The 26,874-nt window shown below is 41.5% G+C and overlaps 1 protein-coding gene across 1 annotated transcript; it reads right to left on the bottom strand.

Annotated features, from left to right (window-relative positions):
* On the bottom strand, positions 1-26,138 carry slc7a10a (solute carrier family 7 member 10a). The gene is made up of 11 exons (XM_083901084.1): positions 26,018-26,138; positions 17,897-18,101; positions 16,180-16,331; positions 4,579-4,704; positions 3,774-3,927; positions 2,855-2,978; positions 2,482-2,585; positions 2,271-2,367; positions 1,329-1,478; positions 220-397; positions 1-127 (listed from the first exon to the last, which is right to left on the bottom strand). Exons 1-11 carry the CDS (start codon positions 26,121-26,123, stop codon positions 27-29), a joined length of 1,497 nt encoding a protein of 498 aa, XP_083757210.1. The 5' UTR covers positions 26,124-26,138; the 3' UTR covers positions 1-26.
* Between the last annotated feature and the right edge of the window lie 736 nt (positions 26,139-26,874).

Below are 26,874 nucleotides of genomic sequence, written 5' to 3' on the forward strand. Positions count from 1 at the left end.
GTGTCAGTGCTGCTTGAGTGCACTGCTCAGTCAGTGGCTTTGGCGGCAGTGAGGGATTCCGTCTCTGAAGAGTCTTCCTGAGGAAACACCACGTAAAACACTTTCTGGCCCACATACGTGACTTTTTCTGCAATATAGAAGAGAAGAGATTGTTTTTAAAAGAGTAAATAGAGTCTGAATATGCAGCGCACGCGACGACAGTGGCACAGACCAACTCACCGACCACCCTGTAGACCCATTTGGGTTTATTCTTCCAGTACACACCCACAAAGTACACGGGGACTCCGGTCAGCATGATGACCATACCCAGGCCACAAACCACTGGTTCAGAGTAGAGACTGAAGCACAGCAACACAGCCCAGAAAATCATGTAGGTGATGGGGATCAGCATGTTCACCTTAGGAAAACACAGGATTTGGTATCAATAAAACCTTAAGATGGAAAGTCGCACACAACTTTGTGTGACATTGTGCGACAGATCACATCTGCAGCACCAGGGGGCGCCACAGTGTTGTCCATGACAAAGTCCATAGGGAGAAAAAACTAACGACCATGAAATGATGTGTGGAAAGAACAGTCTCATGTGTAACTTACTGTGGCGTGTGGATATTTCAGTGCCAGTTAAGCTGAGGAAAACTGCACACAGCTATGATTTGATTAAAGGGGACATATTATACCCTATTTCTCCAAGTTAACCTAGTTCCCTGGTGTCCTAATGAACATGTCTGTGACATGCTTTGGTCAAAATACCATGAGGATGAAGCACCACAGCAGTTCAATCATCCTGCCAAAACAGCCCTGTTCAGAACGCTCTGTCTCTTTAGGTCCACCTTAAAGGAAAAAAAAGTAAAACAAAACAAGGGACAGGAAATGACATCAGCCACAGAGGCTACTGGGAGCTAACAGCAGTTAGCATTTGGAAAAGTGATAATTTGCAGGCTCTAGCAGGCACATTGCCGTCATATATAACGTGTATCCACTGGACAGATAAATCCTCTGAGCCTGGAAATTTGTGTAGGACTCTGTGTTGCACTGTGGAGCCAAGAATAGATCTTTTCGCGGACTTCTGGTTTTCTCTTGCCGTGTAACAATTCCAGGAATTTAGCGCATTGTGACGTCCCAGTGAGCGCGGAAGTCAACATCGCGTGTTTTATCTCCTGTACTTAGACTGAGGAGGACCACAAAAACATGAGTGAGTCATCTTTTTTCAAACACACTACCTCCAGAGTCCCAAATATAAGAATTTAAATTATTAAAAAGTTGATTTAGCATAATATGTCCCCTTTCAATGCTCTGCTTACAGGACAGTGTGTCTCAGGTTCCTGTACCTTGATGGGTCGGTGCAGGTTGGGACTCTTCTTGCGAAGGTACATCAGACCGGCGATGGTTACCCCATATGACAGGTAGTTGATGAAGGACACATAGTTGATCAGGTTGTGCGTCTCTCCAATACACAGGATAATAATTGTGGCAAAACACTGTGGGACATGAACACAGATTCAATGGTCAAGTATATGTTAACCCTTAGAACACAGAGCATTTAGGCAGCTTTATCCCCCCCATTACTATGTGAAAACATATATACAGAGGTTATAAGAATGTGCAATATATAGTGTCTTGTATCCAATTTTTTTTTTTAGCAATCTGATGACTAAAGTACTACTGAATTTGTGAAATACGTCACATTTCAAATGAGCAAAAATGCAATAGAAAATGGTCTATTTTGTGACTTCTGCACAAGTATCACGTCTCCATTTTTTATTTATGAATATAAAATGAATCATAACATAACACGGAAAACAAACACACACACCCATGATGTCCATATCTGCGCAGCGTGAGCACTAAAATAAAATAATTCCAAAACATTCAAAATGGAGTCAGGACGCTCCTGCACGTAATTTCATTCTTTCTTTGTTTTCTTTTCCCTCTTTTTATTTTATTTTAATTGTAATTTAGACAGCAAAAAAATAGCAAACATATATAAATCATCAAATCTTTTTCTGCTGTCGCATCACATGACACAATACACAACTAAACAAGCCACAGACACGAGGCACAAAAATAAATGAATAAATATTTATTATAATGAGGGGAAAATATAATAACAGCTAGTTCTTGTGAGCAAATTACAATACTCCAATATTAGGTTTTTTTTTGGCCACAATCACAATTAAAGTATGCTCTTAGACAACGTCATCTAATATTCCTTGTGGTACTTCATCATACCACAGTGTTTACGTCAGCAAAGATGTCACTGCAGTACTTACACAGACCAACAGGGCAGGTATTGGTGTGCAGTTCTTTAGGTGGATCATAGCCAGCAGATAAGGCAGGTGACCTTCTCTGGCCCCTGAAAAACACAATCTTCAAAAAAAAAGACACATAATTTACACTCAAGTTTACACTCAAATTGACACATGCATGTTGTTGCTCTTTCAGTATGACATATAAATCACACTGTGAGTGTGGTTTTTGTACCTGGAGGAGGTGAAGAGATATCCGTTGATTCCTCCAAAGGTGGATAGTGCTACTGAGATTGGCATCACCCAAGAAAACATGCCCAGCAGCTTCTCCCCGAATGTCTGGGAAAAACACATTTGATTGATTGATTCATGATTATTTTCACTCTGAGCACCCTGTACAGGTATATAATACTCATGACTGCGTGACATGACTTGTATTTCCAGTATGATGAAGCAAAGTGTTCACACGCTGTTTCACAATGACACGTCTCAGTGACAGTAATAAAACGGCCGATTGTGTGACTAACGCGCGCTGTGATTTTCAGCTTACAGATTCAGCTGTGAACTGCGATACGTTCTGAACATGCATGGAACATGTTTTTACTTACCACTGCCACAGCGTTGGAGGCCAACAGCTCCTCCGGGCTCATGGAGGAGAAGTAGGCGATGTTGGTCAGTGTGTAGACCAGGGTAACCAGGGGGATTGAAATGTAGATGGCACGAGGCAGGTTCCTTGTTATTAGAACAATAACAAAGACACATCAGAAGTGAGGCTGATGATCCAAACAGTTCACAAAGACTGACCTTTGAACAAGACATTAGCAAAATTAAGGAGTTTGCATGTTCTCCCCGTGTGTGTGTGTGGTTTTTCTCTGGGTTCTCCGGCTTCCTCCCACAGTCCAAAAACATGCAATATGGTAAATATATAGGTAAATTGGTCACTCTAAATTGACTGTAGGTGTGAGAATGAGAGTGAATGGTTATTTGTCTCTGTATGTGGCCCTGTGATGGACTGGTGAGCTGTCCCGCCTATCGCCCTGTATCAGCTGAAATAGGCACAGCACCACTCGCGACCCTCTGGTGGAGGATAAAGCGATAGATAATGGAAGGATGGATGTTTCTCAATAAGGGCCTGACATGAGTGTGTATTCCTCCTGAGCAGCAGGGGGCATGAGCTGAAGTCATAGGAAATGTGAGTTCCTGTCAGCAAACACAGGTGTCGCTGATGAGAATCAAGTGTGCTGTTTGCTGTGGTTTATTGTCTGTAAAGTGTTGGATGCAGCAAAGCAATAATAAGGTGGAGGGTGGGAATATGTGCATTGTTTTACAAAGATTTGGATTCACTTCAGCATGTGAGTACAAGGCGCCCCGATTGGCAAACAGCAGTGGGTTGTATTTGTATTGTATGAATATGAGGACTGAGTTGCCGGGGTAAATTGCAGATGTACATGTGCAACCAATTAGACAAACAGCGTCTCTACTCTGCGAGTTCAAATGTAAAACAGCTGCGTAATGTTTGTGCCGTACTTGCGCGGCTCCACCACCTCCTCTGTAACATAGTTGAGGAAGTTCCAGCCGCTATAGGCAAAGGAAGCCTGGAGGAAGGCCAGAGCGATCTCTCCCACTGAGGGCTCCTGGCGAAATTCAAAGGCCACGCTAGGCCTCAGGGCATCATAGTAACCTGAGAGAGAAAGAGGTCAGAATAAACTGTGAAATGGCCGTGTTTAGAGCGAGTGAAACAATAAGATCACTTGATATGGAAACTGTTTTTTATTGAAAGCTTGACTGCAGATGCTTCTAAAATGCCTTATTTTGGTGAAACCCCCTTCATTAATAACAGTGTCTATAAAAAACAAGAAATGCAATACAAAGCCAAATGCTTCTTTCAAAACAACGGAACAGTTACTAACTGACCTGCAGTGCACACACTTCTGAAACTATTTAAAGACTATGCATGGCAAGATAAAGTAAGAAGATGTGTTTAAAAAGTGAGAATCTGTAATTAGTTAATGCTCTTCATGTTCACATAGTCCTCAATAAATAATGTTTTCAGAAAAAGGAAAATAAAGTTGATGCAATAGTTTGTAGCACAGTGCCTGGAGCACAGTGGGGAACAAATTATCGGGAACAAATTATCTGGAGCAAAAAAAAAATTGACTTGGTTCTTCTGATTTCTTTGAAAATAGACGATAAACTGCTGGACAGCTGGTATCATTCAAAAGGGGCCTAGTTGCAGGTCTCACCTATAAACTTCTGAGTGTAAAACCTCCAAAATGGTGGCTTTGCTTAGCTGGTACTGAATCACCAGTAGAGTTTGTGTGTGTGTGTTTACCTCTACAGATCTGAACGAGGCCCACGATTATGATGAGTCCCAGCGCGAGAAGCTTTCCAACAGTGAACACGTCCTGGATCCGCGTTGCCCAGCGAACACTGGAACAGTTCACCCAGGTCAGGAATACTGCACACACAAATACACAAACAGAGAAGACTTTAATGTCACTACTAATGTGTACAGAGCATCAGTCACTCTGGCTACTACTAACATGCATTAGACTGACGATAATAAAATAATTGACATCACAATAAATAATTGACTGTGTAGTTCATACAATATATGAGTAAAACAAACACATGAAGGACTGATTCATTAGGTTACAGCGAATGTTGTGTTTCACTACAAAGACGGCAGGAAACCTATTTCTTTTACATATTGCATTACGAAGGAGGTGTGGAAGAAGTGGAGAACTTGAGGATTTTATCACACAAAAAAAGGCTGGTTCCAGAAGAGGGAATTGAAAAAGGCCCCACAGGTCTGGTTGATTGACTGAATTCTAAAGGAAATCAGGAAGTTTTGCTGCTCAGGATGCTCTGTGTGTAACTCAAAGACAACTCCCCACGTTAGATATTTACTGGAGGTCATCGATACTCCAAAGGATGCATGCAGTGTTTCTCGTTTACCCAACATCTGCCTCCATCTTTCCTCCCGCGTGTCCTCTCCTGTTTCACCAATTGTCTTCATGTCCACAACATCCATGAACCTTCTCTGTGGTCTTTCTCTTTTCCTCCTGCCCAAACCATCTCAACCTCCAGTTCTGTCTTTAAGACAGTGCCACTTGTCTAAAAGGCATGCATCAGAGAAGGTCCCACTGCTGTCTTTTAGACTTTCACTTTTGCTGCTATCTGTCTGTCACACCTTTGAACTAGGGTTGTCAAACGTACGGCCCGTGCGCCAGAATTTTTGGTAATTAACCTCTGCCAAGGAGGCGTATGTTTTCACCGGAGTTTGTTTGGTTGTCTGTTAGTTAGCAACATAACTCGAAAAGTCACAGACAGATTTGGATGAAATTTTCAGGGAATGTCCACAATAGGACCAGGAACAAGTGAATTTTGGGCATGATCTGTAGAGGCTATCACTGGTTACAACACTCGCTGTCTGACCCAGGCACGCTGGTAAGTTGTATTTTGTAGGCACTGAGCTGCCTTGGCAGATACCTGTGACTGAGCATGTTGTGCATGTGTAGCTCCACTGTGATCTATCAGTTGTAATGTGTGTAAATGGTAAACTTAGGTACAATATTTTTTCGAAATTGCACTCATTTTTCTCAAAAAATTTCAGGATGTCCTTCATATGTTTTGTAGAAACATATGAACAAATGGGAAACATTGGGAGTTCTTTATATTTAATTTTTTATTTCCTTTATTTGAGTTCCACCTGCCCTGATGGAGCAAATTTTCCTTGTAGCCACCTTTTTTTTTAATAGCAGTTTTACATTTTATTTGTGACATTATACTATATATTTTTTTCACAATTCACTGCAGCAAGAAGACCTAGAGCCAAAAAGATTATTCAGACTGAATGATGAGTGTCAGCCAGAGTGTTAAGTCTCTCCATCTTTGTCCCGTTTGCATTTGGTCTGCACACTCTTTGTTTTATTTAACCTCTGTTTGTTTTGACACAACAGTAGTCTCTTGCAGAAGTGGCTGAGCAGTGTGTGTGTGTGTGTGTGTGTGTATGTGCATATATGGGCAGGGGTGTTATCAAGCAGGTCATCCATCAACAGGACAAGGTTCCCCTCCCAACAGAAATCTTAACAAACTGCTTCCGCTGGCATGGATACCCTCGCATACACACACGTGTGAATTTTTGGCAGGATGTTTTGGTGGCACCGGGCACAGCTTCCTCTCCCCCTAAAACGCAGTGGTGTTTTATAGTCAATTACCCTCGGGGTTTTACACGCATTTCCGTTCTTGTGTTTCTGTGAAACACCCCCCACCCTCCCCAGCTTCCCTCTGTGGTGACCCTGACAGGAAGGAGGTGCCAGCAGGCTTTGAATGTGACAGCGCAGGTAAATCTGTGTCCTGCCATCGCAACGTCTATTGAAGGCTGCGTACTAAACTAATTACTGCTTTTACTTTCAATGGATTCAGATCTCAGCTCAGTGCAGATTTATCAGGGGGGCTCCAACCTCAGGAACGCCTCCTTTTGGTCAAGGTTCTCGTCCGTGGAGTCAATGAACTGGCAGTAACCTCCCTGTCCTGTCTGCGGACCCACAAGGCATCTGACACCAGAAACCCTTCACACGACAGGATTTAGTCTTGGTGAAATAAATACAGAGCCACGCCAACAACACAAGTACAACCAGTCGGTATGTTTCCATGCAAAGTGAGGTCTACGGTATTTAATTGGATAAATGTCCTGGTAGAAAAGCACAAGCGAGGGAATCGATTTCTTGCATGAAGTGTGTCAGCCTCCGCTACGCTAGTTGGCGATGTGCCCCCTTTCTGCTGGTTAGGGTTAGAGGTTTTTTTGGTTGACCTCTTATTTCAGTCAAGTCAACTTTATTTCTAGAGCTCATTCAAAAACAACCAAGGTTGACCAAAGGGCTTTACAGATTTAAAGGCACAACAACATAAAGGGTATAAAACATAAAATCAATAAAAATAGAAGTAAAATAGTGACATAATAGAATAGTAAAATGGTAAAAACTGCATAGAAGTGTCTATTGTCTAATTTTATCCTAAAGTGTAGGTCAAGGAGAAGAGGTGGGACCAAAACAACTTTAGGGCAGTCATCAACAACTCAAGCTCCATATTCTGTCTTTCTACCGTACATTAAGTTCAAAATAGTAATAATAATAATAGTAGTCTCCTTGTCAGTTCTAAAAAGTTTTGGGTTTAGTCCAATCTATACACACAAGCCCATTCTCTGGGTGTCTTAGCCCGACTTTGACAAAAGTAAAATTTTAAATCCGGACTAACGTGTTTAGATGAATTTTGAATGTCTGTTTTAGTCAGACTAACATATGTTTGCAGAGAAAGTTTTCTTTGTTTATTTCTGAGTATTTAACTCCCATTTGTATGAGGTGCTGTTTGTAAAGTGGCTCAAGCTGAAAATAACGTCAACATTTTGACACATTTAGCTTCAAACACTGTTTAAAAAAGGGTTGTGAATTTTTTAACGTTAACCTGCATCTAAATGTTAAATCTAAATGTCAAATATTAATATTAAAATCTAAATGTTAAATCAAAAATGTTCTGGGTGAAACTAAATATTTAGCTAATATGCAAATTCACACGGTTGGTAACCGGAAGTACCAAAGTAAAAGCTTGGTAACGCTGCTACAGCGACACTTGCATATCAAATGTGGAAAACACTTCTTTAAGCATTATTTGAAGCTAAAAGTAGCAACATGTTGATGTTATTTTCAGCTTGAATCACTTTACAAACGATAGTGCTAACAAAGAGATGGCTGAAACAGACTTTCAGACTTGCACTCAAGTCATCATCACATTCTCAGGAGAGGCTCTCTCTCTCTCTGTGTGTGTGTGTGTGTGTGTGTGTGTGTGTGTGTGTGTGTGTGTGTGTGTGTGTGTGTGTGTGTGTGTGTGTGTGTGTGTGTGTGTGTGTGTGTGTGTGTGTGTGTGTGTGTGTGTGTGTGTGTGTGTGTGTGTGTGTGTGTGTGTGTGTGTGTGTGTGTGTGTGTGTGTGTGTGTGTGTGTGTGTGTGTGTGTGTGTGTGTGTGTGTGTGTGTGTGTGTGTGTGTGTGTGTGTGTGTGTGTGTGTGTGTGTGTGTGTGTGTGTGTGTGTGTGTGTGTGTGTGTGTGTGTGTGTGTGTGTGTGTGTGTGTGTGTGTGTGTGTGTGTGTGTGTGTGTGTGTGTGTGTGTGTGTGTGTGTGTGTGTGTGTGTGTGTGTGTGTGTGTGTGTGTGTGTGTGTGAACACAAATCTCTTCAGAAGTCACTGCAGACATTCTCCAGAGATTCTCCTGCCAGCTCCCAAGTATAATCTCCAGATGATATCCCAGTGAACTCATGTAATGCATAAGGGGTCTGGATAATCCACAGTGAGTGAAGTGGAGGGACTGGAGCCAGGCTCCTCCCCCCCCCCACCTCCAGTGACTCTCCTGTTGTTGCAAACGTGTCCCGACCAGACAATCCACCGCTGTGTTCATCAAATATGAATTGGAACCAATTTGTTAGATTTATATTTTGTTTTTTCCCCTGCCCAGGGACTACAGATGAAATTTAGCTAGTAGCTAATTCTGGTAAGGCTGAGAGCCATGCACTGTCCCTGATAAATAAACAACGAACAGCGGTTTGAGGTGAAAATTCACTGCCATTGTATAAATGTAATGATGTAAGATGAATACATATATAAGATTTTATATGATTTTACAAGTGCCTTAACACTAACCATAATAATAATTTGAGATGGGAATCACAAAGAATCACAAGGATGTGAAATAAAGTTGTTGACATGAGCTCATTTTAAATTCCGTACAGTTTCTCTTTAGGACATAATCTGGACTTGTGTCAGCTCGCTGCTACAGAGGGAAATGAATTCCTGAATGACAGGAACTGTCTATCTAAATTATGCATCTCAAAACTGCTTTATACAGACTGGTTTATTGATTGAAAAAAGGCAGTTAGGCACTACAAGGTGGGGCTCTTCTTTCCTTGTGGCAAATATTTTTACTGCGCTGTATTTCGTTGTTTTTGTATCTACTCTGTTACATGAGAGTTCACTGGTAGTATTGTGTTATCTCCCATTATCCACCTTATTCCAATCCTGCTTATTATTTCAATGTGTGAATTAAAGGCGTGTCCTATAATGGTAACCGGCAACTGACTGTGAAATTGCGTTAATTTTAAAAATATATAGTGTCCACAGCATATCATATTAGGAACCTTTATTTATTGACTGTGAAGCTGTTAACAATCTGAAACACTCCAGGGCATATCAGAATTTAAACAGGAGGGGGGACGTGACGTTATTTATTTAAAGGCAGACTTTAAAGGCCGCTTTTCTGCTTTACTGCACGGCCCGACGGTACAGCTCGACTGCTGCAACTGCCATGACTTCTTTTTATACGCAACACACAGACTAGTGCTCTGTAGATCAGATCACAAGCTTTCAGCAGTGCTGTCCCTAAATACACCAGACTCCACTGTTAAATATTGAGATTTTAGACATTTCCTCGTTTTCAGGATCTTTTTTCGTTTTAGGTCTTTTTATTTGATCAACAGCTCTTCCAGTGACGACACTCTGATCAATCAGTGGTCGGCTCAGCTTGCTTGGAACTAAAAAAAAAGTACCAGGTACTATCACTAATGGAAATGCAAAATAACCATGCCGTGCTGAGGCGAGTCGCGCAGGGACCATGTCGTGGAAAAGCGGCAATAAAGCCTGGGTTTTAGTTTCAAGATCAAGTGACGAACAAACTGCAGGATGCGCGTACATTGCAGGAACAGCACACCGCCGCCATTGTTTGCCACTGGTTTAAATAAAGAAAAGAAAGTTTACTGTTGCTTCCGCTTCTGGAGGCTGTAGAGAAATCAAGGATATTTGAAGCGAGGATTAACCTGTTCTAGTTAATCCTGGTTTAGTCTGCTGCATAAACCAGGACAAGAAGGAGCAGCTTGGTCCAGGCAGGTGTAAGGAATTCTAAGTGTGCCTTCAAGGCTTTTCGACCCTGAGGTCGAACACAGCTTTACTGATGCAGGAATGGCAGAGGCACTTGCTGCATATGTTTCACCAAACGAGCTACAGCTCATAATGGAAACGTATGAGAAAGTGAAGAGGGTTTTTTTTTTGTAACAGGGGAGTTCCACCCCATAATCATGTGTCCAGTCATGCCTCCAGAAGTAAGGCGGATGGAACCACAAATGCAACAGTACAGATGCCTCTGAGTAAAACAGACAGCAACAAGAACAGCCACAAAGAGCAGAGATGTTATTGTTCCCTCAATAGCTTCACTTTTTGTTCTTATTCTTTTTTTACGATTAGCCTCTCAGCATTTTCAATCTGCAGAGTAATTCCAGCTTTTAGTGTGACGAGTGATCGTTATCCCGCAATCCAACTCTGAAGTGCAGCACTTAATGTAATAGGTCCTGCATGTCATGATCAGTCGTTCTGAGCCAACAAAAATATTGAATGTGCACATGTGCTGTGTAGACGTCAGTAAAAGTTCAATTTCAATTGTGCTTTCCTGGTTAAATGAAGGTGTAACAATGTGTCAAATTTAGGCCATGTGACTGTCAGAAATGACAGACGCCAAGGCGCTGCCCCACCTGCTTAATTATCACTTCCAAGAAGGGCAGGTCTGGTCAACTGTCAGAGAGAAGACGATAAAAAAACAATGCGAACAAGAGGTGTGAATGACACGTGTCGTGTTGGGTTACAGGAAGAGGAAAGGTTGGACCTTAACGCCCTCAAAGAGAACTTGAGGACGCATCGTCCACTAATCTTTTGCTTCATCATTTTGTTTGTTGACACTTTTGCAGAGCGCTCTGCACTGTCATTAGTCAACAACACTGAGCAAACTTTATTTTGAAAGGACGTGGGGTAAACCCAGATCTGTGACACATGTCTTTTAACCCTCAAAAATATATTTATTAACTATATCAAGAAGGAGGATTGATTTGGATAAAACGTTTCTATGGCCCAGAGAAGATTTGAGCGGGCTTATGAGATGGAGGTTTGTGCTCTCGGAGTGCTTCCTCTTGTGAATGTTCTGTAGCGTGACTGAAACACCTTCACATCCATGACTTTGAACTAACCATTTGTTTTCACAATCGGAAGGAAGTGCACGTGCAACTGGGTCACTCGTGCAGAGCGCTACAGATGAGGAAGGAAGGGGCACGAGACGACTCACGTTCACCTCGTCACTGAGAAAGTTGCTCACTTGTCATTACACAGGCCTCGTCATGCAACTCTTGAGTGTTTTAGAAGAACGGTAAACACGGCGCTGACAATTGTTTACATTTTTACATTAAACACTTGCAGCACCTAAACCTCTATGTGATTCAGTGGTTTAATGGGATTTCTTGGGGATTTCTTGACGAGCATCACTCATATGTTAGCAGGATCTTGACACTGTTTAATGTTACATTTCTATAGACGTTATGTACGGTTTCTCTGTTCTTAAGTGTCAACTTTGTCTCTTTGTTTGGCCAGTGCTCATGCTCATTTTATATATAATATATACAGTATATAATATACTGTATATCAGTAAGCTAAAACAACTCTGTTAATACAGTAGATGTTTATACAAAGCATATATAAAGCTAACCAGGATCTAATTTGTTTGCTCAAGGCCTACAGTAAACCAGTACTAGGGTTACGTGCCAATCACATTTTAAGAGTTAAGAGTCGCAGTTCAGTTAAATCTTTCTGTTAAAAAGTGATATACTCTATGTGGTGGTGAATATGCCCAAATATCTGGAACAAAAAAAAGGTTAGCGCAATCAACTCATTCTTTTAAATCACTGTGTTCTGTGTAAATATGATCACCACTTCTGCACCTCAGCGGTAACTGCAACTTTTAGTTTTGTTAAATTTTTTTTCTTTTACCTCTCTATTCTAAGGTGCATTATGTAATAAATCTAAATCAACTGGCCATAAAATCCCCCTAATATGTCACAGAGACACAGGAATAATTTATAACATACCAAACTCACCAAAAACAACAGTACAGCCAAAATAAATATTCGCATTTGAAAAAAAATATTTTGCGGACCACAAATCATGTTTATGTTTTGGCATGTGGCGCCACCTACCGCCGTCTACCAATCATTGCAGTCAGTAGAGTCTCAGCTGCCGATCAACCACGGGTTGCCAGTTACGTATGAGCTACAATGGCAGAGAAAACGAAACCTAAAAGACCTCTGTATTTTGAATTTGAGTATGGTAACTGCTTTTTGCCACATTCTTACATATGGCGATTTAAGTTTTTTTTATTTAATTGTGTTTTATTATGCCTTTTATATCTTTAATGCTGCTGTATTTCTCATTCTTGTTTAATGTAAAGCACAGGAACAGGACCTTAGCCAAAACATTAAAAACACCACAATTTCGGTCAAAACCTCTTTAAAATCCCTCTTTATGGTGCACGATTCATGCTGCTGAATTTGTTGAGAAGCGTTTTATGATGAGCAGCACAACAATTGGACGTGGGGGCTGATGACTAACGGGAAATCCCTGGTCTGATGCTGCTGCGTTCACACCAGACACCGCAAAGGTTACATACAAAGACAAACACAAAGGTCAGGACAGGTGGCGCGAATAGTGCAACACAGATTAGATAACACACTTAATATTATCTTTTGAAATGCAATACATGTTGTTATGGGTGTGCTGCTATTAAATAATTCATATCTGCATCATTTACAGATCGGCTGCATCTGTAATCTGAGCCCTGTGCGGCAGAGTGTCCTGCTGCTCCTTACAGCAGCAAATTGACCCACAGGTTTGTACATGGCAACAGTCAGGTTCCCTTTCAAGATGTGATTGAAGTTCATGCAAGTATATTCACGATGACAAAGACTGTATTAGTTGTCAACACATTAGTCATGCACTCATTTTACACAACATGCTTCTATTTGGTTCTAAAATAAGTTAAATATTACATTTGATTCATTGGTTTCTTGGTGGTTTTATAGTCATGTTTGCATGTCGCTATCTACAAAGTCTTGAATAAGAATATCACACACATTTGTTTTATTATAACTATCATTATATTATAACATTATGTTGTTAAGCTGATCCAAAAAAACAACAGTTAAAGGGAGGTTTATTAAAAATAATTAGAATATTTTTCACCTGAGATCAATAAACCCTAGTTGACACTTCAGAGTCTTAATCAAGCATGTCCACATTTAATGAAAGCAATGTGGTTTGTCTCTTCATGAAGTTATTTCAAATATTAATTGGAAAGCTGCAGTGTTTTTCGCTCTCCACTGTTTTGGATCACTAGGACCTGGACAGACAAGAATCTACACAGATATATTAAAACACACTTTTTAAACACATCCCATGTTATCTGACCTGACGACAACCAGTAAGGAAAAACTCACTGGAGATCTGCTAGTCATCTGCAAGTAGCACTGCAGGTGATTTGTCATGACAATCACACATGATGTCGGTTTCTTCTCTTTTTGTGTGTTTCCACAAAAGATAAGAGCGCATCTCTCCTTGTAACTCCAGCCATGGTTCGATGGTGAAAACAAATACCCAGTCTTTCTCTTCCTGCCATAATAAGCCGGCTTCTGGAATTTGCGCCACGGCGATACACGATACGCGCAAATGCACTAAAGTGATCCTGCAGCAGCGCGTTTGATGGTGTCTGTGTGTGTGTGTGAACGCAGCATGTTGGTGGTTGTCATAACAGTCACCTAAACATTTGCAATGATGACAGAGAGAGCCCACCAGCCTGTGTGGACCAAGACATGGCATAAACTGTTTCTCCTGTCATCCAGAGAAACATCTCTCTGCAAGGGGAACATGACACGTTCCCTGCTCACAAGTTGCAGATAAAAGCTTTACACATAAAGCTTGAAGCCTGCGATTACAACGTCACCATGACTGCAGGTCTAAGGTGTGACTCTGTGGGACTGTAATAACTCTCAGTCATCCAGGTCATGGTCTTCTTCAGTACTTGGCTGTAGACTTGACTGGAATTGCTAGAGTTAAGTTCTTCAGAACTGATCTTGGGTGAGAGGTGAATTTCAGTCTTCAAACTTAACTTAAGCAAGTCCAGTTGCCTACAGCTAACTACTGAAGACAAGCAGCCAATGGGAACATCAAACAGCCAGCCAGATTTTGATGTGCGTGATTAAATCTCCCATAATTGATGTGCAAGGTATCCTGCCCATTTCCTGTTTCCCATTTCCTGTTTCCATGCAGCTTAATGGTGGCACTGTTGCCTCACAGCACGAAGGTGCTGGGGTTGATTCCCGGTCTGGGACCTTTCTGTGTGGAGTTTGCATGTTTCCTCCCACCATCAAAACATGTATGAATGATGGACACATTGGGTCAGTTCGGTCCATTGTGGAGGCTGTGGTGCTCTCAGTAGCAGTGGCTCTGATCAACCCTCCATCTGGCCTCGTGGTTTCCTTGTCCAATTTTGGTTGTATGATGACGGTAAAGATCCTTTCCTTTTCCTTACTGATAGTGGAGTGTCACACTCACCACTGTGAAACAATACACAATGGTGAAGACGCACCCTCTCATTAGCGGCGTCCACAAAGGCTGGCACCATTACGCAGTCTGACTCTGATACCAACACACACACACACCGGGTACAACATAGACACTCACAGAGAGTAACTAGGCTGCAGTTGGAACATTCTGCCACCAAAAATGGTGGAGGTATGCTCTATGAATTATAGCCCGAGACTTACAGATGGCCAAGCCTTTCCTTTTACATGTTACATTAAGATCTGCTGCTTGTCCTGCAACTCTCAGAGAGGAGATTTACTTGTATGTTTTTCTTGATGGCGTTTTTCTTCTGTGGTTAGCTGTGTCTAATGTGTGTGTGCTATATTCATTATTCATGCTAAGAAGGGATTGTGGGAGTCCTTGGCTCTGATTGGCCTGCTGTCTTGGCTTCTGACTGGTCTGGCTCCCTGTTAGTTGAACTAGAGATTTTTCCCCTTAACATGTGCGTACAACACACCAGGAAAGCACTTAATCTACCAAAAGTGGGCCATCATCAGATCCTCCAGAAGGACAAGGAGGAAAACATGAATAAATGCTACAACATCAATTCATTCATTCTCTTCTTCTTTATCCTCCATATGTGGGTCTTCACTGTGAATTATTAATTCTAACACTTCAACACAAAGAGCAGCACACATATCGGGTAGATTGCAACAACAAAGTGCAGTCATTCACAGGCAATATTGTAGCTTTGTTGAGAAACATGTTTCTGTCAAGCTGTTTATCTCGTTTATGTAAATTATACTCTCCATTGTTTGTGATTTAATGAGATAATGATAATAATAATAATGTGTGTTTAGTAGTGCAGGCCAGAGAGAAAGGGGAAGACAAAAAGATTTGCCTTTGTGGCTTAGGTTTGGTCGTGAAAACTCACTGCTGTGTTGTCAGAACAGAACAGAACCTGCTATATCACTCTCTCTCTCGATATTTCTGCTCGGCTGTGATGCGTTCACTGATGCTTGTAAAATCCATTCGCTCACAGAATGTGCAAATCCTACATCCTTGGTTTTTAGTCATATTATAACGACCTCCACAGTTGTGGAGCTCAGCTCCCATTGGCTCACACGTAATCTGAACACAGCCTGCAACACCTTACAACCGAAACAAGGAGGGAATCTGACTCTTGTCAGTCTAGAAAAGTCACTTTGTGGCATTTGAATTAAACAATAAAAAAGTACCCAGTGTCTCGAGTGTGTCAAGACTCCTTTGTCCTGCAAAAATCCACCACTGCATGGAACTTCATGTCTTTGAGAAGTCAGTTTGTTTATGATCAACAGAGATCTTACGCTAAGTTAGTTACCCTTCATGAACATCACTCATGGAAACTCTCTACGGGTGATCTTAAGCAATTGTGGTTCAGAAGCTCATCAGACTAAAACTAACTGAACTAGCCAACGGTCTCACTTTTAACAATTTTTGCCTTCTTGTGACTCACAGATGCAGATCGTGGCGAGGAGTTTGGTGGCAACAAACGGAGGCAGGCAGTTCTGGAAGGCCGGCTGCAGGACGTAATTAGCGAAGGTGAGTGCGATGACGGCAAGAGTTGTCGGATACATGATGAGGACGGCACTCCATAGCAACAGGAAGCTGCAGGACAAAGATACACATGTTGGGTTTAACAGAGAAGATTAAAGATTTAAGATTAAAGACATTTATCAGTAGGTTTTCAAAACAGGCTGTTTTGAGTGCACTTAACCCTCTTATGACATCAAGATAATGAGACTGCCTGGATTTATACTGATTTTATGGCTGTAGTATTGTCAAATAATGTTCAGTAAGTGAGTGCTTCTGCCCCTTTCACTTTCAATATCTGGCAGTTAATCAACCATTACAGGGAATAAGCTGACATCACGAACGTGTGAAGTCCTGAGGTTCTAAGTATATTGCCGTAAAGCTCTATTTCTCTGCTTTCTGATATCCATCCATCTTTTACCGGTTTATCTGCCACATGAGGGTCGCGCGGGGTGCTGTGCCAATCTCAGTTGACATGGGGCCAAAGGCGGGGTCACACCCTGGACAGATGGTCAGTAAATAGGTTTTGGATTTTCTAGATATCACAAACGGTCTATAGGTAATAGTGAAGTGACGGCGACTGCAGGATGGTAATAGGAGGGTTCATTTTGACAGGGAATGAGGCCTTGCTATCACTTACAACCCCAACGCTACAGTTTCCTGCTCCACAGCAGCCTCGGTAACTCGCTTTAGGACATCTTTGCAATACAGAGTTATGGAGGAGATTTTGACCAAAAGCACCATTCAGTCCTTCAGCGTTGTATTGATATAAAATAATTTATCAATACAAAGCTGGAAACATCGATTCATACTTCTTTACTAATGATGTAATTTTTTGAAACATTGTTTTTGAAATGTCAGTGTGTGACTGTTTTCCACCTCGAGGCTCAGCAACTCAGATAGTCGAGTCAGAAAATGAGATTTACTCCACTGTTGTTGTTAAAGTAACTTACTTGAATAAGAAGAAGATGCTTTTCAATGGGTTATGTCATGACCTGTATTGTGAGGAACAAACTAGTGCCCTCCACAGGCCTGCACAGTGAGGGTCGTGACCTTAACAGACTTCTAATAATATGCTATGATCAGCTGATGTGTCACATGACCACATGAAAGTCACAAGATCCTCAGAGGTAATTGGTTCCAGACAGGCGGTGTTGTTGTTGTTATTAACCCTTAGAAAACAGAGCATTTAGGCCTCTTTTTTTCAACTATATAAACACACCTGAGCAAGAAATACATTTTTTATTTATTTAAAAAAAAAAAAATTGGATTGAATTTGAGAAATTTGCCTCATTTTTATAAAGAAAACTGCTTTTAAAATTTATTTTTTGTGTTTTTTGCACAATTATCACTACTCCCGTTTCTTTTTATTAAAATAAGCGCTATAAACTGTAACATAACTTTGACACAGCAACACATAAGAAGATGAATAAATGCAGTCTGTAAAGCCTGATGATGTGACATATAAACACACACCTCCAGGATGTCCATTTGAGCAGTTGTGTGCACAGATCCATGCCGTGTGAGCACTGAGGGTTAAACTAGTGGTTGGACCCGAGAATGTGGCACTATAACCTTCTTAAAGATAGTTAATAACAATTGCTGCAAACATAAAGAATCATAAAAACAAAAGTGCTTACCCCACTAGCCCTCCAAAGATTTCTGTCACATAGGAATAGTCTCCTCCAGACTTAGGGATGGTGACGCCCAGTTCAGCATAGCACATGGACCCGAGGGCACAGATCCCCCCTCCACAAACCCAAACGATGAGTGACAGCCCCACTGAGCCTGCATGTTCCAACACTCCTTTAGGAGAGATGAAAATCCCAGAGCCAATGATGTTCCCTGGAGACCAAATCAAAGGTTGAGGTTATTTACATAGTCAAGATTACAGTTAAATACTTATATTTTCCTGAATTTCATACTGAGGCTGCATCATTCACTTAATTATTCAGATGTCAATTAGTTTTTGACACACAAAGACAGGAGGTTGAAAACTAATTATTGGTTGTACAAGAAACTCAATAGCCAAGAAATCCCAAGAGACCTATTAAAACATCCCAGCTATTGAAATTAAGTTTGATTTGTTTCAGGGCCATGTGTTAGAAAACAATTTAAAGAAAGAAAGAAAAAAAAAAGAAAACGGCATTCTAAAAATTAAAGTCCCCCCCCCCTCCCAAAAAAAAATACCAATACAAAAATACCACCTTATCATATCAGCTGATCGCTGTATGTGTGTGGGTGTAGTGAGTGAAAGAGCTGCGGGGCAGGGAGATGAATGAGTTGTTCATTGTTGTTCATGTTGATGTCGCGACCCATTGATCAATGTGGGAAACTGGAAATGTTAGGAGCATGTCGTACTCAAGAACCCTGTTATTAACATTTATGTTCTAATTTCTAATTAACCTCATTTTAAGGCCCAGGTCTGGTCTAGATTCACACGTGTAAAGAAGTGAAAGGTCAGGAGTCAAAGCATTCACTTTTTCCTAGTCTTTGAAAATATGATATAGCATTTTCTGCCGAACTGAGCCAGTGTTAGTAAATTACTTAGTGTTTACACTGGTATTTCTGATAACCACTCTGGACTTACTATATGAAGCTGTGTTCAGATATTATTATTTGATAATCCAGAGTTTGCCTTTTTATATATGATGAATTCATAGGATGATTGTGAGAGTGAGACTCAACCATAACAGCAGCAGTATCACTGGAGGATTACCCATATGTCCGTTCATTGGCTGCGGAATATTCACTGTGGAGTTTTTCCCTGTGGTATTCTCACATGAGCTCAACTGATGGGACATTCTACAAGCTTTAGACTATAGGAGGAGAATTTCCATAGGAAATTTCCATACGAGCAAAAAGTCATAATATTACGAGAAAAACTATCAATACTATTTTATTATCATTATTTAATTAAATGTATCATTATTTGTATTATTAATAAATAGCAACAGAACGCAGATGTAACCAGCAATAGCCTACAGTCCACTACCAGCCATTTCCTCCTCCACAAAAGAGATGATTTCTGCCAAGTCTATGATTCTTTCTTTGAAACAGATGCTGATGATAATGTGGCGTGGTGAAGAATTTCTTATTTCTGAACCCCAGATCAAAATCTAACTTTATTCTGACTTTATTCTCAGAATATGGCTTTATTCTTGAAGGATTGAAGGAAATTTCTTCCGTCTGGCCCGTATACGTCGTCGTAAATTCGAGATTATTATTTTAAATTGTGATTTTAATATTGAAAGAATTAATTGTTCAGATCACTGAAAAAACACAACTCAGCCGTTTACCCTACCTGTGTTGGGGTTCTGTTACATTTTGAAGAAGGAGGACAGGTGACGTGAGGGAAGCATGAAAGGTTCTGTGAAGCAGGCTGTAGAGAACATCCTTCCACAGGGGAGGAGGTTTGCAATTTCATGTAACCCCCACCTACAACGCTCCAACGTTCACTCCTCCCATCTCAGGAGATTTATCAAGCATTGACACCTGACTCTAAAAACAACCGTTGTTTACAGGAGGCCTCAGGAGACTCCAGCCAGCTGTTGTTACACCAAAGCAAGTGACATCAGTGGTCTTGAAAATGCTTAAAATGGTCAGTTACAACTGAAGAAGGCTCTTAGTTTAGCAGTGTTTCATCTTTAAAGTATTTACAAGCGAGCCAGTTTGCTCTAAATTTAACTTGAGGGGTGTGGTGGTGCAAAACAAAAGTACAATTAATTGAAGACAGAAGCTTAAACAACCATGAGGAAGAAAGAAGTGTCGCTGGATTTAGAGACGTTGTGACAGCCAGCCATGCTGACAACCAGTCAGATGCAGTGTAATATACATGTTCATAAAAGCATGTCACCCTGACACCAACAGCCAACAGTTATTCCACCAATCAACTCCTGGCTCTACCTGTTCTTCGACAACTGCACCTTTTCTGTTAGATTATTATGTTCTGATTTTCCACATTAATGTATGTTATTAATAGTAATTAATACCTACAACCCAACTGCTCTGGGAAATCGGGTCACACTAATCAGCTTAACAAAGTTTCCCACGGTGTAAATCAAATGCTGTCGTCGTTCAAGGAATTCTTCTAAGGTATGTGGAGTATTTAAGGTATGAAACAGTAAGTTAGGTGATGGCAGCAGTAAATGTAAGTGGTGAACGCTGCAGTGCTTGACTTTTGTCGATTTTGCTATTATTTTGCCTCATTTTGGTCTTCGTCAACAGAAATGATGTAAGAGTCCTTTGTTCGAAAAACTCGAGTAATACTATCAGACCTATCTGACAGAGTGTTTGTGTGAAGACAGCAGCAGCAGCAGCAGCAGCACAGTAGCACCAGTGAAGCCATCTCGCTTTATTAGCACAACGTTGCTGTTGCCTTCTCCTGTCTTGACATTTCTGCCGAGGTCTAACTATTGCTACACAAAACTAGAAAAGCACTCAGAGAGCGCAGACCTCCAACAAGGCAGCTCAGTGCCTACAAAATACAACCAGACAGCAAGTGTTGTAAGCAGTGATAACATTATGGTCAGACAGTGAGTCTTGTAACCAGTGATGGTGTCTATGGATCGCGCCCAAAATGTAATCACTTGTTCCTGGTCCCATTGTGGACATTTTCGAAAAATTTCATTCAAATCCATCTGTGACTGTTTTTGAGTTTTGTTGCCGACAGACAGACAAACAAACTCCGGCGAATATATACTTCCGGGGCGCGGAACCAACACACACCGTGCACATGACGCTAAGTGTGTCATCAACGCGTAAATGCAGGCCCAGATTTTGGAGCGCGAACTCCCGCCCCACCAGTAGGTGGAGTAAAAGCCCCGCCCACCAAGCAGAAAAAAACATTTTGGCAAAAAGAAGAAGTCGTCGCCAAGGATAGTCATCCGAGCCTCGACCCACGAACCGGCTGACACCCTGACTCCCCTGCCCGATGGGCCTTTCAGCTGTGAGCTGCTCAAACCAGACGTATCTGAGGGAGCTGTAGCATTGTTCTCTACTTTGGTGGGTATTCTCTGCATCCAGACTTGTACCGCCACCCGGGGTGGGATACTACAGGACCATGACGCGCGAGTATGCCAGGGTCCGCGCAATGTGGCACAACACGCTGCATGCGTGCGGAGGTATGCCAGGGCCTTTAATCAGCATAGTGTGAACTCAACATGACTAAGTTGTCCTGGCACAAACAGATGCTCAGTGGTTACTCGGTTGCTTAAGGTGACACCAGTTCATCACCATGTCATGTGTTCTTTAAAGTCCTTTTTCATCAGCGCTACAAGGAAAGAGAAGAAAAAAAGTAACCAAAAAGCAGCTGTCCAAGCAAAATGTGTTTGTCACTGTTCTGCATGGTGTCCTCCTTTTAGGAGAACATTTGGACAGCTATTATAATAGAATAAAAACAATAAATACAATATGTACACCCAGTACTTTGCAGAAGTCTTAGGCTTCCATTATATTTGTTGGTTTAACAATGATATAATTACCGTACAGTATGATTAGTTACTCATGCAGAATTTTTAAATAATAATAAAAAAAACCGGCTTCCTCAGATTAACGTGTAAGTATTTTAACCAATAAGTCAAGAGACAAACGTGACTGACCTGAAGATGCTGTTGTTGATGATCATATCTAGTTCATATCAAACAGAGAAAGGTCTATTCTTCCCAGTTATATCAACTGTTAGAATTTGACAGACATAAAAACAACAGAGCTGGTGCTGCCCTAAGACATTTTGCAGAGCGCTGTACATTCAATGTTTAACAAAGCTGCTAAAGTCCAGTAAGGCACACAATTACAGCTTTCCCCGTGAAGCTCTTAATCTTCTCTAATGATGCAGAGCAAAAGAGGAGGTCAGTGCATCTATAACTGTCGGATTTGATTGTGGAGGCTGTGGTGAGATGCAGCGAGGTTACATAATGCCTGTGTTGTTATGTCATAAAGTTTGGCATCAACGACAAAAACATGAATCAGAACCTGAACTGGCTGAGTCAACGTCATGGAGAAGGGCTCACAAATCCCCCCCCTTTCCCTCCTTCTTCAAAACCGCTGTCTTCAGTCTCGAAATTAGTTGAACTGAACTTTTACCCAGTGGGAACAACCCAGCAGCAGAGTGAAAATAATCACTTTCTCCTGAAAATAAATCTGTGGGTGGTTGGAGGTGGTTTAACAGCCTCATCTTCAACATGAGCATCCCCACACATTCATTCTTAAATCGGTCATTCATCTTCCGTCCGCTTTATCCTCCACATCCCGGGGGTGGAGGATAAAGTGTCCCGGGGGCCACTAGATCCAATCACAGCTGACATGGGGCAAAAGGACGGGGTACATCCTGAGTAGGTCACCAGTTCCTCCCAGGGCCGACACACAGAGACACAAACAACCTTTCACTCACACACCTACAGTCAATCTAGAGAGTCCAGAATGTTTTTTTGGACTGTGGGAGGAAACCAGAGGTGGTGAACTCCTGTCTTTTTGCTCCAAGGCAACAGGTGTCTCTACACATGCCAAGCTATTTAAAAGGTAAACTGTCGTAGTAGTAGTTGACCGTGTTAAAGCAGCAGCCGAGAACACCGACAGCTTTGCTCGTCCACCTTGAGTGAGGCTTCAGATAATGTGGGTAGACTGTGAGTGGGCCGTCTCTGGTGGGTAGTGGAGGTCCACAGGCCTCACTCCATCTGTGCCTCACAGAGAAGACTTGGCAAGTGTTCGCCAAACTGAATCATTTGAGCATTTGTTTCAAACTGGCGATGATGAAATAGATCAAACGCATATACGATTTGAAGCTCTCTGATATAATGCAAAGGCGAACTGTTGGTGTAATGTAACAGTTTAGCGAAGGATCTGTATGCCCTCTGGTAGAACAAAAAGAATGAGAATTAACTGGGAATCCGGTTGACTGCAAGATGAAATGATAATTTTAATGTTGACACAGCTTGTTGCACATTTGCTGAGATTTCAATTCAGATATGTTTCGTCATTTGCCATAATGACAAGAAAGCTGCCTCTCGTCTTCTCTGCTAGTTTCATATACTGTGGGATAGTGTCCATTTCGTCAGTGAAATATGAACCTCTGCAGGGATTGTGCACGCTGCAAATACAACTACGGTGGATATCTCAGTCTATGCTCTGTCTACATCTGGCTTCACATTCCTTTGAGTGTCAGAGATCTGCAGACTTGTGGTTTAAAACCATATCATTTTGTGATTCCGTCTCCAAATGTGCACAAATGGAAGTCATGGGAATGCTGCGTTTTAGTTGGAAAATGTCTCAGTTGTATCAAGTCGACTTCAATTCAAAATCATGAGCTTGCCTTTGGTCATTATCTGAACATCTGTAACACCAGTATTCAATTTTTGAGGAATGTCAGCATGCACAAAGATCTCATTCATGTAGGCCTGTGTAATTAGGTCTCAAGGTCTAAACAGAGACACAAACATCCCTGGTCCTGTATCTTGATACAAGACAAAGGATGAGATATGATACCTTAAACTGCAGCCATTGCTGCAAGTGCAGCTTGTTGCAACCCAGTTGCAAGGATCGTGTGCAATTTATTGTTTTTGCAAACCAAATATTAGTGTGAGCTCACGTTCCATGCACCAAAAGTACATTCATTATTTACATGTCAACATGACTGACACAAGGAAATAACAGTGGTTAGGATCAGGCCCAAAAAGCACTTGGTTTGGCCCAGGAAATGACAATGGTGTTTCCTTATAACAACAGAGCTTCTTTTTACATAGGACTTTCTGGTCATGAGGACCACTCAAGCCCTTTAACTATAAACACATCATTCACCCAAAGACACGTCGGCATGTAGACGTAAAAGCCAGGGATTAAACCCCATGAAATTTCAGTTGGAATATGACCTACTCTACCCACTGAGCCACAGCTGCCCCTCACAGGGTGAAAACCCACCACGTCACTGTCCTCATAAAATAAAATAAAAATCCCACACTTTGTTTCACCATGCTGCAGCAAAAAAACACATCAGGATGACACCTTGTTGTTTGGTCTCTAATGGTTCTTTTCAATTATTCAGTTCTAGCACTACTCGGCTTGACTTGATTTGACTCGACTCCATTCTGGGTTTTTTTTGCTTTTCCATTAGGGCCAGTCCCTGGTAACTGGTATGTTTTTGGTACCTGCTCTGGCGAGATTCCAAACGAGCTGAGTCTAAAATATGATACTACAATGTGACATCAACAGGTACAGTTCTTGTTACAGGTATTTGTTACATCTTTTGTCTGGGTGAAACACTGACTTTGTCAGAACCAGTAGTCCTCATAGAGACCAAAACTGCATTTCTGGGGGTTAAGACTGGTTAAGTTTAACTTATGAATCATGGTTCAGACAAGGTTAGGGTTAAGCATTAACTGGTTATGATGTCAATGCAGTGTCCTAAGAATAAGACAAGTGAAAATCTGAAACACACAATATACAGTGAAAAATAGGACGGGAAGCAAAGTTGTGACAAACACATGTGAAGAAGAGTCAGAACAGAAAGAACACAAACAGGAACTTAGACAAAGTCAAAGATTGAAAGATAACAATTACCAAATGTGAAGTCCAAAGCCAATGAACAAAAGCCCATAACAAAAAAGGCAAATTAGCATTAATAAAACATACACCTGGTCTCTTTGAGAATCATCACACCCATAAAGTACTGATGTAAATAATGTCATTGACTGATGAGAACACAGAGCTGAAACAGGAGAGTTGCCCTGACAAGCTGCACTGAATCTACGATAAAGAAAAAAAAAATGAGGTAAAATAATTGTCCTAAATCGGACTAAATTGCAGAGCAGTCAAAAATAAACTGATGACTTCATGACAGCATTCAAGTCATTACATTAAGTCAGTGGCATGCGTCCAGATATGGAGTGCATGGAGTGACCCATGTGTATCCAGTCACATGGTGTTAATCTGCAGGCAGCTGCTGCAAGTAGCACATAAAACATATGATTGATTATTATTATATATTTTATTGATAATATATTTGAGTATGTAGCCGAATTTGTTCCCACTAAAGGATATTTCCACTGTCGCGTCTGCTTTTCTACATTTACAGAGCATCGTTTGCCAAAACCGTAACCTTAACAACAGTCTTCACTATCTGTGGCAGGACTTTAATAGACTTTATGAGTGCATTTTTGTTGTGGATGTGGTGTAAAGAGGGACTACTACAGAGGGGAACAACACAAATGCCGTGCTGGAGTCGAGAAATCACAACCTCTAACCCTGGCACGAGTTAGGTCCGCGTTAAAGTTCAGCTGTGGCGCAGGTGGACCTCGCGGGGGCTGAGCTTTGTGTTTGAATGTATATGTAAAATGATCGCAGCCACGTAAGCGTGTCCATATTCGGGGAATCGCCGACTGATGCAACAGTTACTCTAAATGAACAAAAGCCAGCAGCGCGCACTCCAAAACAGCAGAGGCGGAGCGGCATGCGTGCGTAAAACCACCTTCAGCGCGCACTTTGACGGCTTTACGCCACAATTATTTTACACGTTATTTCCAAAACTGTAGGACGCACAGATCCCTGCAGTGCAGTGCTCAGGAACTAAAACTGAGCCCAGACTCTGTGCAATGAAACTGTGACAGAACAGAACAGAACAGAGCAGCGGCTGCACTTTCACCACGTTACAGAGTATACATATATTTAAATGTATTTATTTTCTCTCGCTCAAATGCTTGAAGCTGAACTCACTATAAGGAGCTCCCCGGTTTGAACATTATTTCAGACAAAGGCTGTCAGACACTCACCAATGATAATAGCGCAAGCGCTCAAAAGTCCAATTTCTTTCTTCAGGGTAACTCTGTCGCTCTTGGACGAGTCTTTATCCTTCTTCCTTTTCTCTTTGTTCCCCATCTCCTCCGCCTCGCAAATGTGCGTCCTGTCCGCTCCGGTCCGGTCCAGATACTGTACTCTGGACCAGACTCTCTCTCTCTCTCTCTCTCTCGCTCTCTCTCTCTCTCTCTCTCTCTCTGGGCTGACTTTACTACGGTTTGAGCGGAGGGAGACGTGCGCATGCGCACCAACAAAACTGAGAACGCTACCTTACCTCAGGTAACATGGAAGGAAGGGCGTGATATCTGACGGAGGATCAACACTTTTACTTGTTTTGCACAGTTTTACCAAATACCCCGAGGTCAGTCTGATGCTGCAGAATGCAAATGTGCATTTGTGATCTATTTACCGAGCTGTGGCGTCTGAGTCTGTATTTGTCCTTTGTTTTGTTTTTTTAAAGCTGTTTTTATCATATTTTTTGGGTGCTTTTCTCGTGAACCTTCCTGCATATACAACCATGTTTACCCATCACAAAAATGACAAACCAGCCCTTGGCTTGGCTGCTGCTCACTATTCCATGTATACAGGGAACTGGACATTCCTGTTCTACTGCAGGTAAATTGGTGTGTGGTAAATCCAAACAAATAATTTCAATCGCTAAATTCACACAATTGGAACATATTGGAACTTAGTGATGGAGGCAGCGGTGGGTCAACGGCTTCTGTGTGCCATGCAAAGTTATAATAGTTTTGGATTTTTCAATAGTTTTCATTTTGATTTAGTTTTAACGTTTTGTTTTTAAAGTGAGTTAGTTTTAATATATTTAGGTTTG

The sequence above is a fragment of the Microchirus variegatus genome, assembly GCF_963457635.1.
Source record: "Microchirus variegatus genome assembly, chromosome: 14".
Classification (NCBI taxonomy): Eukaryota; Metazoa; Chordata; class Actinopteri; order Pleuronectiformes; family Soleidae; genus Microchirus; species Microchirus variegatus.